We start from the raw sequence: 13,272 nt of genomic DNA on the forward strand, positions 1-13,272 counted from the left end.
TACTCTTGGAGTGAAGGCATATGCCCCGAAAAAACTTCAACTGGACAAAATGCAGCAGCCTCTCTGCTTAGCAACACAGTTCACTCTGAAGGCATTACCCTGATGCCCTCCCCTCAGCAATGGCTCCCCAAAGATTATAGAATGGAGTTACTCTGATATTCAAAGCTCTCCATGGGACTGGCCTGGACTACCTTAGAAATCATAGAATATCAGAGTTGGAAGGGACCACGGAAGGTCATCTAGTCTAACCCCCTGCTGAAAGCAGCACCAATCTCCAATTTTTGCCCCAGATCCCTAAATGGCCCCCTCAAGGATTGAACTCACAAGCCAGGGTTTAGCAGGCCAATGCTCAAACCTCTGAGCTATCCCTCCCCCCACTGCTCCCTTTATTGCCCTGATCTCCCACAACTGATATGTTCCTATCGAACTATCACCCAGCACGAGGAGGCTCATGAGTGTAGGAGACATAATTTTCACTGTAGAACAGTGGTTCTCAAACTTTTTTTTCATGGACCACTTGAAAATTGCTAAGGGTCTCGGTGGACCACTTCATGATCTTTCCAAATGTTGTTTGTACGTTAACTAACTATTGTGAAGTACTTTGGATAAAAGCACTATATAAAAAAACCTTAATAATAAATATTTTCTGTTCTACAAATAAAAGCACACAACTCATATTTTAATATCAGTAGTCTTACCTTTCTAATGCGATGGATGTGCCCTCTCTCTCCAGCCACGACAGCCTCTGAGCTGGGGCTGGGAAAGAGGGGGGTCTCTCCCTCTCTCCCCCACCATGGCAGTCCCCGAGCTGAGGCTGGGAAGGAGGGGGGATCTCTCCCCGGCAGCCACAGCCCTGGAGCTCGGGAAAGTTGCCTCTTTCTCTGGCCGCTGCAGCCCTGCATGTCCAAAATTCCCCCCACCCCCTCTTTTCACCCCTCTGCCCCCTCCTAGCTACCCCCTGTTCCCTGCAAGGCCATCACCTCACCTTACATGTGCGTCTTCTCCAGGGTCCAGGCACCTAATCAGTGGCGCCATGCCTGTGCGGCTTCACTAATTAGGTGGATGGACCTTCATTCTCTCATGTGCGGCCGCTGTGGACCACCTGAATGGAGCTTGCGGACCACTGGTGGTCCACGGACCACAATTTGAGAATCTGCTGTAGAACTTATGCCCACAAGAAATAAAAATGACCACAGGCCCCACTGCATACAGTACTAAATGCAAACCTTGTCTCCCTTTGACCCACAATAAGTATCCTGACACAGACAACCACATACACAAATATCTACATACTAATCTTGCTATTTCTCCTTCAGGCTGCGAAGAAAAGAGAGAGATTGTTATGGTTATTTCTAAATACTTGGGAGACTCTCAAACACTATGGTGACAGGTGCCATATAAGTCCCTAGACAGATATATAAATTTATTGTTCAAGAAGGGATACTTCTACTTGGTAGAGAATTTTATGTGTTTCTTAAGAAATTCTTAAGTGAAATACCTCTTTACAATACTGTGCCAAAATATCATTAAATTTCATCATCATCTGTCTATTGATGGCATCCCGAGAGCGGATGTGTTTAAAGTTTAAGAGCATGTCAAAAGCAGCCTCTGCTGATCGAAGGGTCTTAAAGGACTCATCAATAAAGTTCTTGGCCTCTTTTTCTATAACCTAGACAAAGAAAAAGACAGCAAGTCAAGAAACAAAACTGCTTATGGATTAACCTTGCGGAGACAAAGGGAGGAAGAGAGAGTGGCCTAGGTGTAAAACACGTAACGTTGGGCTAACATTAAAGTATAATTTTGCTTCTCTTTATTTGATTTTTTTTTTTAAAACAACTGATGCCTGTTCAATGGCCTAAGGGAAATGAGTGCGCTGGATCTCAACCCAATACCTACAGGGCAAGAGTCTACATCACAATAAGCACCATCCCAACTGGTACCATTGCTGGCCTTCTCAGCAGAGAGGTGAGAGACTGAAGGAGTCCAGGAGTGTGAGCCTTAACTCCCATTGAGATCACAGGAGAGGCATGTTAGCAGGTGAGTGTCAGGAAGGCAAACTCTGCCACTGCACAATAAAAAAAGAGCTTCAGACTCCAGGGCTGTGAATGAACCAGCACCTTTCGCCAGCTCTACGTTCACATGCAAAGTGTAAAACAAACAAACAAAAATAACCTTTGGCTTCCTCCCAAAACTTCAAATTAAAATGTTTGGCAATGTTTATCTAATTTTTCTTTTATTATTTATTTATTTATTACTTTTCAGGCTTGCATTTATTTTAAGTTTAAATTTTTAAATTCTCGAAGGAAGATGGACAGTGTTATAGAAATAACCAGCACAGGATCTGCTACCTACCAGCACTTCTGATTTAAAATCTTCCATAACAAATTTCCACTGAGAGGCACATTTGATACTAAAAGGGTCAAAAGTCAGCATTTCCATAGGACTAATCAGCCCATCAACCCTTCGCAATACGTCATCAATGCGCTTTGGATCTCCAGTGACAGCTTTCAGTTCAGGACCAAATATATTGTAGAACTCTTCAATAACCTGTTTGTTCAGACAAACAGACAAGAAGGAATTATTTTTAACTAGCCTTCTGCCACAACAATATTTTTGGTTATTCTTTCCTTTAATAAATAACTTTTACAGAGGAAATAAATAATCCTTACACTGACATACAGTTTGTATATTCCCATAGAAGACTGTACAATTCCATATAAAAATCTAGGTGCCCAACATCACAGTTCTTATTCAGACAAAATTCCAATTCCTGCTGGTAGGAATATATTGATAGTTACTACAAAGTTTATATCCTTTCTCTTACCCCCACTTTCTGATCAAAAACTCACTTATCCACAAACATTTATATTTATTATGTCAATGGCATCAAACACGAATTTCCATAATTCTGATCAATTATCTTGCATTTGACATACTGACCTTTCTTATGTGTGTCAAATTTTCCAAAAGACTGTACATGGAAAACTCCCACAGTTTTAGGGATTATTTTTCCCCCAAACGAAGTATGTTTACTGGTATTTAGTATAATTCTGATAAGCTACTAAATCCTAAAAATGACTAATATATAAAAATATTTGATTGTTTTAAATATGTATAGAGTTAGCAATAACATAAACCTATTACAATATATCTTTTCTGGACTAGGACCCTGATCCTGAGAAGACTTAAGCATGTACTTAACTACACACACACATAAGTAGTCCCACTGACATCAAACAAGTGGTCCCACTGTCCATTGTCTCAAGTTAAGCACAAGCATAAATATCTGCAAGATTTGGTTGTAGTTTTGGATAACTGTTCCTCTATTTATGTCTCTGAATTTTTTTTTAAAACATTACATTTATTCTTCATGTTAAAAGTACACATTTAAAATACAAGACCTCTTAAAATATTTAAATTATTTTAATGATAATATAATAATGAGTAAATTTGGTGATGAATCACATTATCCATCTCCAAATAAAGAGCTCAATTTGGATTAAAGTCAGCATCCATTTCTGGTCCTACAGAGGTTGACTCAGATATAGGAACCCATTCCATAATGGGGTACTGGTGAGCAGAGCCTTATGCTCACACTGTCCTACAGAAACCAATGAGACTCTGCAGGCATCAGAATCTATCCGCATGGATCCCATTGAAGACTTGGGTCGATAATTATTACACCCCTATAATTTTATCCCTTTTGAACTTCCTTCTTCAGTTTGATCCTTTTCCTCCAACTTACTTGGCCCACACTGAGGCCAAGGCCAATAGTATTCCAAGATCAGATAATAAGTGCTCAAGCAGGCAGAAACCATCTGCCTTCCCTCCTCTGAAGCCTTATGTATATTAGAAAAGGTGTGTAGAGTCCAACAACCTGGGAGGCAGGAGATATACATTTCTACTACAACAATATTACGAAGAATCTGCCAGGTGAGCCCATTAGCAAATTTCTTAAAGGTTACTAACATTTCATTCAATTCAGAAAATACAATACAATGCAAAACAATCTCTCACAGCTGGGGAATCTAGATACACAATCCTTCTATTTAAAACCACACACATTACTACCTGCACAATATCATACAGATCTTGACAGATTGAAGCCATATAATCTGTTTTTTCAAATAGACGCTTTCGGTCAAATTCCCATCGTTGATCTCTTCCCGAGGCTTCAATTTGGGCACGAATATCAAAATAGGATGTTTTCCACATTTCAAGGGTGCCTTTGGCTTCCAACAATTTAGTTTTTGCAATGCTTCTATCTTCTCTATTAAACAAAACAAAGCCATTAGAAGACTGACAAGAACCCTTAAAGGTTTAATATGAAATTACGCTTTCATTGAGCTAGAATATCTTGGTTCAATAAAGTCTTCTATTTTAATGAAATCTAGCTAAAACTTAAAATTTCACAATACTGTCTTGCTCTCAAGAATATTTTATGACTTTGGTTTTTGAAAACTTCAAAAGGAAGAAAGATTTCAGGGCTGATTCTGATAGCACTTACATCATATTTGTACCACTAGAATTCCATTGATTTCAATAGAGTTACTACGAATTTATACCAGCCCATGTCAAAAGGGAACCAGAACTCCCATCTTTAAAGCTGCTTCAATAATATATGACAGTGTATAAATGAACTTCTCAAATTTGCCTTTAAATTTGCTAACGAAAGCTTCTGAAAATAAGTAAAACACACTTGGTAAGATTGGCACCTATCATACGCAAGATACTCAAAGCTACTAATAGTTATGACCTAGTTAAATAAGAATCTACTGCTTACTTAAACAAAGTCCGTAAGTCCACAACTTTGCAGACCCTTGCTGTAATTTCCCATGCAATTCTTTCCATGAGGGGTATCATCCGCTCATCCTTGTTGTAATGCCGCGAGATAATCCACACCATTCTCAGTGCGTTCATCATTGAAGGAATTGTATCCAAGACAATATTAAATCCAGTGCCATGAGTTAAATTCTTTTAAATAGAGGATAAATATTGTGAATAAGATTGCCATGAAAAAACAGATACCTATTCTATTAACTAAATACTTGGGCTCAAGACAATTTATGAGACTAACAAACATGGCCAAATCTAGCAAACCTACATGTCAGTAACTTTAAAGTTACTAATGTGCCTAAGTGTTTGCAGGACTGGGCCTACAGATGTGAATATTCAGGTTTTGGCAATTTGCTGTCTCATTAAAATTCTAGTTTTCATTAAAGACTGCCAGTACTTATTGCCCAAATCTACCTCCGAATGCTTGAATGAGTCCTATCTCCTTTAACAGGAGACTCATGAGTGCACGGGAGACTCAGCGTCAGAAACTGGCCCAAAAATGGAGTAACAACAAATCTTTGGTTTTGTTTATTCACTCATTTTATTACCCTTGTTAAGTGACTCCCCCAAGGCTGTTGCATAATAGTGAGCACTTCCTACGTTAAGTGACTAAAATCTCAGACCTAATTCTACTTTCAGTTACTATTCGCAAATACAACTCCCAGTAAAGTCAGTTCCAAAACTGGGGTTTGAAGCACCCCACATTCCATCAAGGTCTAGTGGGCACAGAAGTGAATGAGAGTTGGCATGCAGTAGATAAAGCAGCCAAGATCTTAGGACCCTGATCCAACTCCCATTGTCAATAAGAGTTGAATCAGGCATTAATTCAGTAAACTTGTACAGCTGCCTAAAAAGGTTACAAACCACTTATCTATGAGAGAGAATACGCTCTCCTTTCTATTGATCACTGCCATCCAAACAACTCTTTACCTAGGAAGAGAAGCTAAACGAGCATTTTCTTCTTTTTTACTATTTAAGCAAATCACAGTGTATTTTTATTATTGATAAAAGAATGATAGGAAAAATAAAAAAGAACAGCTAGGGTTATATCAAACGAAAGACATGACTGAATTAAACATTGACAAATCTTCCCAAAGTATCATTAGATAAACATACCTTCAAATGGCGCTCCAGAGTTGAAAGAAACCTAACGTTATCTACAGCTTCCACATGGTGCCTGCTAAGATCACTTATGACTATCTGCAAATTTTCAAGAAATCCAGATTCAGCTTCCTTTAGTATTGCTAAGATTTTTTTCACTAATGGGAGCTTTATCTGTTCAGTCAGAGCACTTAAAGTAGCATTTCTTTCACGCCACAGGTCAATTTCTGCTAGTGGGCCATTACCCTGAGGATGAGAGGAAACAAGAAAAGGCATTAGAATTCTCTTTATGACGGGGGGGAAATTTTTAACCATGCTGACATTTCTTAAGCTTGTATTTGCAACATGTTCAGTGCACTAAACAAGGCTGCATCAATAAAGACATTTATATGGCTACACCTGCATAATATGGCCATAAGATATTTCTGAAACACTGAGCACTTCCTAGAGGAAGAAATATTTGCAAATTTAGGCTCCAATCATGAGATAAGCCCCACACAAGCAGACGCCTGAAGTCAATGGGGCTTCACACAGGCAGTGGGGTCTGCCATCTGGAACTAACTGCAGAATTGGAGCTTTAGGCCCCAGTTCTGCAAACACTTATGCATATGAATAACTGCGTAGATATGCATAGTCAAGTTGACCGTAATGGGCTTACTCACTTCCATAAAGTTACTTGTGTGTGTAACTATTGGCAGAATCAGGTCCTTATAGTGAGAATTTTTGAATAGTCATGAAGATTTCAGGGATAAATGAGTGCTAAATTAAAACAAAATGTCATTGCAGTTTTTAATATTATGTAATGTTTATCACATTGATTTGACTAATAGGGAGACAGCTAACAATGATGATTTTGAAAAGGTACACTCCATTATCCAAGTTTATGTTGCAGAAGATTCAGAAGATGGGGATAAAGTTTTTTTCTAAAGTGTTTCTATTCAAGGCAAATACAAAACGGGGACTAACAGGCTGGGCAATAGTACTGGGGGGGTATAGTGGATCACAAATTGAATAAATTGAAAATTGAAAATGATATTGAAAATTGAAATAGCTAATATCATACTGGAGTGTATTAGCAAGAGTGCTGCATGTAAGGTAATTATCTTACTCTACCCAGCACTGGTGAGGCCTCCACTGGAGTAGTGTGTCCAGTTTTGGGCACCACACTTTAAGAAAGATAAGAAGATACATAAGAATATAAGAACGGCCATATTCAGTCAGACCAAAGGTCTATCTAGCCCAGTATCCTGTCTTCCGATAGTGGCCAATGCCAGGTGCCCCAGAGGGAAGGAACAGAACAGGTAATCATCAAGTAATCCATCCTCCGTCACCCATTCCCAGCTTCTGGCAAACAGAGACTAAGGACACCATCCCTGCCCATCCTGGCTAATAGCCATTGATGGACCTATCCTCCATGAATTTATCTAGTTCTTTTTTGAACCCGTTATAGTCTTGGCCTTCACAACATCGTCTGGCAAGGAGTTCCACAAGTTGTGCGTTGTATGAAAAAATACTTATTTTTGTTTGTTTTAAACCTGCTTCTATTAATTTCATTTGATGGCCCCTAGTTCTTGTGTTATGAGAAGGAGTAAATAACACTTCCTTATTTACTTTCTCCACACCAGTCATGATTTTATAGACCTCTATCATATCCCCCCTTGGTCATCTCTTTTCCAAGCAGAAAAGTCCTAGTCTTATTAATCTCTCCTCCTATGGCAGCCGTTCCATATCCCTAATAATTTTTGTTGCCCTTTTCTGAACCTTTTCCAATTCCAGTATATATTTTTTGAGATGGGGTGACCACATCTGCACACAGTATTCAATATGTGGGTATACCATGGATTTATATAGAGGCAATGTGATATTTTCTGTCTTATTATCTATCCCTTTCTTAATGATTCCCAACATTCTGTTCGCTTTTTTGACTGACGCTGCACGTTGAGTGGATGTTTTCAGAGAACTATCCCCAATGACACCAAGGTCTCCTTCTTGAGTGAAAAGAAAAGAAGTACTTGTGGCACCTTAGAGACTAACCAATTTATTTGAGCATAAGCTTTCGTGAGCTACAGCTCACTTCATCGGATGCATACTGTGGAAAGTGTAGAAGATCTTTTTATATACATACAAAGCATGAAAAAATACCTCCTCCCACCCCACTCTCCTGCTGGTAATAGCTTATCTAAAGTGATCACTCTCCTTACAATGTGTATGATAATCAAGTTGGGCCATTTCCAGCACAAATCCAGGTTCTCACACACACACCCCCACCACACACACAAACCCACTCTCCTGCTGGTAATAGCTTATCTAAAGTGACCACTCTCCTTACGATGTGTATGATAATCAAGGTGGGCCATTTCCTGCACAAATCCAGGGTTTAACAAGAACGTCTGGGGGAAGGGGTAGGAAAAAACAAGGGGAAATAGGTTACCTTGCATAATGACTTAGCCACTCCCAGTCTCTATTCAAGCCTAAGTTAATTGTATCCAATTTGCAAATGAATTCCAATTCAACAGTTTCTCGCTGGAGTCTGGATTTGAAGTTTTTTTGTTGTAATATCACAACTTTCATGTCTGTAATCACGTGACCAGAGAGATTGAAGTGTTCTCCGACTGGTTTATGAATGTTATAATTCTTGACATCTGATTTATGTCCATTTATTCTTTTACGTAGAGACTGTCCAGTTTGACCAATGTACATGGCAGAGGGGCATTGCTGGCACATGATGGCATATATCACATTGGTGGATGCGCAGGTGAACGAGCCTCTGATAGTGTGGCTCATGTTATTAGGCCCTCTGATGGTGTCCCCTGAATAGATATGTGGGCACAGTTGGCAACGGGCTTTGTTGCAAGGATAGGTTCCTGGGTTAGTGGTTCTGTTGTGTGGTATGTGGTTGCTGGTGAGTATTTGCTTCAGGTTGGGGGGCTGTCTGTAGGCAAAGACTGGCCTGTCTCCCAAGATTTGTGAGAGTGTTGGGTCATCCTTCAGGATCAGTTGTAGATCCTTAATAATGCGTTGGAGGGGTTTTAGTTGGGGGCTGAAGGTGACGGCTAGTGGCGTTCTGTTATTTTCTTTGTTAGGCCTGTCCTGTAGTAGGAGACTTCTGGGAACTCTTCTGGCTCTATCAATCTGTTTCTTCACTTCCGCAGGTGGGTATTGTAGTTGTAAGAATGCTTGATAGAGATCTTGTAGGTGTTTGTCTCTGTCTGAGGGGTTGGAGCAAATGCAGTTGTATCGCAGAGCTTGGCTGTAGACGATGGATCGTGTGGTGTGGTCAGGGTGAAAGCTGGAGGCATGTAGGTAGGAATAGCGGTCAGTAGGTTTCCGGTATAGGGTGGTGTTTATGTGACCATCGTTTATTAGCACTGTAGTGTCCAGGAAGTGGATCTCTTGTGTGGACTGGACCAGGCTGAGGTTGATGGTGGGATGGAAATTGTTGAAATCACGGTGGAATTCCTCAAGGGCTTCTTTTCCATGGGTCCAGATGATGAAGATGTCATCAATATAGCACAAGTAGAGTAGGGGCGTTCGGGGACGAGAGCTGAGGAAGCGTTGTTCTAAGTCAGCCATAAAAATGTTGGCATACTGTGGGGCCATGCGGGTACCCATAGCAGTGCCGCTGATCTGAAGGTACACATTGTCCCCAAATGTAAAATATTTATGGGTAAGGACAAAGTCACAAAGTTCAGCCACCAGGTTAGCCATGACATTATCGGGGATAGTGTTCTTGACGGCTTGTAGTCCATCTTTGTGTGGAATGTTGGTGTAGAGGTTGAGTGGTAACAGCTAATTTAGACCGCATCGTTTTACATGTATAGTTGGGATTATGTTTTCCAGTGTACATTACTTTGCACTGTGATGTGGACAAACTGGAGAGAATCCACAGGAGAGCAACAAAAATGCTAAAAGGTTTAGAAAACCTGACTTATGAAGACATGGAAAAAAAATGGGCAACTTTAGTCTTGAGAAAAGAAGACTGAGGGGAGACCTGATAACAGTCTTCAAATACGCTTAAGGATTGTTATAAAGAGGACTCTGATCAATTGTTCTCCGTGTCCACTGAACAAGAAGTTATCAACTTAATCTTCAGCAAGGGAGATTTAGGCTAGATATTAGAAAAAACTTTCTAACTATAAGGATAGGTAAGTACTGGAATAGGCTTCCAAGGAAAGCTGTGGAATCCCCATCATTGGACATTTTAAAGAATAAGTTAGACAAACATCTGTCAGGGATGGTCTAGGTTTACTTGGCCCTGCTTCAGCGCAGGGTTCTGAACTAGATGACTTCTTGAGGTCCCGTCCTGCCCTTCTTTTCTATGATTCTCTGTGAAATTAGTTCTAGTGAAAGGAACCTGATGGCAGCCCAGAACATTGAATTCCTCTAGCCTCAGAACAGGCAGCTGCAGCAAGCTCCCACACACTGTCCTGCCAATACACCTTGCTCCTTCCCCATGATCCCACTCCTAGGAAAGGAAACGTCAGTCTCCAAACCCATTTAGTACCTTGACTCCCTGCAGAGATTGCCATGAAAAATAGCCATTAAAGCCAATTGTGGTGATAATTTTTGTGATGTGGACACTTGATCGTTGGCAGCTGGGTTGAGACCACCACTCTCATTTTATACAGAGCACTGAACAGCCATCAGTCGGAAACAACTTTCCATAACTAATAATAATCAGGGTTTGCACAGACAACTTGGAAGTGAATTGCTTTATACTCCATTACCCAGAAGACACCCAGTTCCCCACTACCTTTGTTTTGCTTTACATTAGTTAGCAGATGGAAACCCCACCCTTTTGGGCAATCAAACAGAGAATAACACTGAGCACAAACCAGTAATGGAGAGATCAGTTTTGGCATGCTGAGTAGTTATTAGCAATGTTACCTGTGGGACCTTTCTGAGTTGTTCCTCAACAGCTGTGGATATTAATGTTAGCCAGGTCATTCCACAGTGCTCCAATGTTTCAATCACTTCTGGATCTGCGGCAAGTTCACTCACTTCTGCATCTAGATTTATAGTTGGCATCTCCAATTTAATCTCTCCTGTTGGAACAAAATGCAGTTAGATTCAGTTAGCCATTTTATTTCCACTGTATGCTTCATCAACACCATTTGAATAATACAATGAAAAAAGCACAAACCTTCCATCTAAGTATCTATCTGAGGACAGCTAGTTAACCTTCTGCTCATTCTATCAGTGATTTTGGCCAAAAGTTTCCTCTCTCTCCAGAGTTATAATATTTAATGAATGCAAAGTGTAACCCCCCCACACACACACCTCTCACATTTCAGGGTTTAAGACAATCTCTAACTATTAGGAATTAGGCTGAGACATCATTGAGGCAGATTATCCCACATCTACCTATGCTGGGGTTCTTGCACCATCCTCTAAAGCAGGGGCGGGCAAACTTTTTGGCCTGAGGGTCACATCGGGTTTCCAAAATTGTATGGAGGGCCGGTTAGGGGAGGCTGTGTCTCCCCAAACAGCCAGGCATGGCCAGGCCCCCGCCTTCTATCCGACCCCCCCCACCACTTCTCGCCCCCTGATGGCTCCCCCAGGACTCCTGCCCCATCCAACCCCCCCGTCCCCTCACGGCCCCCCTGGGACTCCTATCCCATCCACCAACCCCCTGCTCCCTGTCCTCTTACCCCCCCCGGACCCCCCACCCTGACTGCCCTCTGCCACCCAACCCCTCTTCTCCTTCCTGACTGCCCCCCGCGACCCCTGCCCCATCCAACCCCCCAGTTCCCTGCCCTCTGACCGCCCCGCCCCCCTATCCACACCCCAGCCCCCTGCCCACCACCCCCAATTCCCCTGCCCTCTATCCAGCCCCCTGCTCCCTGCCCCCTCACCGCACTGCCTGGAGCACTGGTGGCTGGCGGTCAGGCCGCAGTTCTGTAACTGCGCTGCCCAGCTGCCCAGAGCGTTGCGCTGGCGGTGCGACACACTGAGGACAGCAGGGGAGGGGCCAGGGGAAAGCCTCCCGGGCCAGGAGCTCAGGGGCCAGGCAGGAGGGTCCCACGGGCCGGATGTGACCCACAGGCCGTAGTTTGCCCACCTCTGCTCTAAAGCATCTGGTGATGGCCATTGTCAGAGACATGATTCTGGACTGGAGAGACCAAAAGCCTGATCCAGTACGCAATTCCTATATTCCTGTGTTCCCCTCCCTCATTCTCCCTCCACATGACTGCTGGAAGGCAGTTAGGGGCGTTTAGCATCTCTCCCACTCCTATTCCTGGCTCCTTGGCAGGATATTTATTGCAGCTCTGTTCCATTTGCTCCATGCTCCCTTGCATGTATAAACCTGCATGTAATGCTCTTATAATCACAGAAGAGGACCTCTGATCGAATCTGGAGACTCCCCAGGAGCTGCATGCAATTCTACAACTACAGGTTGAGTATCACTATTTGAAACAAAGCCAAACCTGAATGAATTTCTTTCTACTGTCATGTAATGTAAATATCAAGTGTGGGGCAGGGGGAGATACTTGCCTTCAATCTGCTGTATAGTCCTTTGAATATGGCTTAGGAATTTCTGCAAGTTCATTAAGAACTCATTCCTTATTATGTGAAAACTGTGAAATTCCACAGACTGCTCTTTCTTTTTTTCAAGACACTCAGCTTCAGCTAAACGCCTGTCTTCAGCCTCTGGCTTTTCGGTGTCCGGATGAAAGGCAGGTTCCTCAGCCTTGTGCTGATTATGGGACAAAGCAGGCAAAAAAACCTGAAATGCAGACATGTACCACAAATTAGACTGTTAATGATTTTGAAAGATCAACATCCAGTCAAATTTCTAACTGTAAGCAGAGTCAGAATGAGCTCTGCCCTGACATCTGGTGGTGAGCTGTGGAAAAGGATTTCATGGGGCTGATCTCGTTTGCATGGGCACACCCACCCTGCCTAGCATGATGGACTGCTTGCCCAAATGGTCACTTTGGCTGCTGTGGGATCTCCAGTCTCTCTGTTATTGGGGCAGGATTAATAAAGAGTTGTTTTCCTGGTTATGTGAATCAAGGACAGTAGAACTGTACTTGGCTTTTTATGATGGAGGGACTCGCCCTCAACTAAGTAGCACTCGCTAGGCAAGGGACATGGGTTCAAAAACCCAGTGTATTGAGAGAGGTTGGGGATAGGTATGGGTATTTGATAGTGTGGGTTCTAAACACTACTGGTGTAAATAACAGACCTAATTTTGGCTCCCTTAGGAGTCTTGTTGCATGCTGCAAAGCTGAAATCACTGATGCTTAGGTCTAAGTATTAGACCTACTTTGGGCTAATGATGTACCAGCACTAAGGCTTCCCCTACTACCAGCTAAAAATTTCTGAGAGCTG

At 42.1% G+C, this 13,272-nt stretch overlaps 1 protein-coding gene across 1 annotated transcript in view; it reads right to left on the reverse strand.

Moving 5' to 3' along the window:
• Positions 1–13,272, reverse strand: part of DNAH10 (dynein axonemal heavy chain 10) — a 97,850-nt gene that overhangs the window by 72,911 nt on the left and 11,667 nt on the right. The window contains exons 6-12 of the mRNA XM_077835358.1: positions 12,433–12,664; positions 10,825–10,982; positions 5,953–6,183; positions 4,784–4,974; positions 4,072–4,270; positions 2,353–2,547; positions 1,499–1,669 (exon numbers count right to left, since the gene is read on the reverse strand). Coding sequence (XP_077691484.1) covers positions 1,499–1,669; positions 2,353–2,547; positions 4,072–4,270; positions 4,784–4,974; positions 5,953–6,183; positions 10,825–10,982; positions 12,433–12,664 — 1,377 coding nt within the window. The remainder of the gene's footprint in view (positions 1–1,498; positions 1,670–2,352; positions 2,548–4,071; positions 4,271–4,783; positions 4,975–5,952; positions 6,184–10,824; positions 10,983–12,432; positions 12,665–13,272) is intronic.

This window comes from Eretmochelys imbricata, chromosome 15, assembly GCF_965152235.1.
Source record: "Eretmochelys imbricata isolate rEreImb1 chromosome 15, rEreImb1.hap1, whole genome shotgun sequence".
Taxonomy (NCBI): domain Eukaryota; kingdom Metazoa; phylum Chordata; order Testudines; family Cheloniidae; genus Eretmochelys; species Eretmochelys imbricata.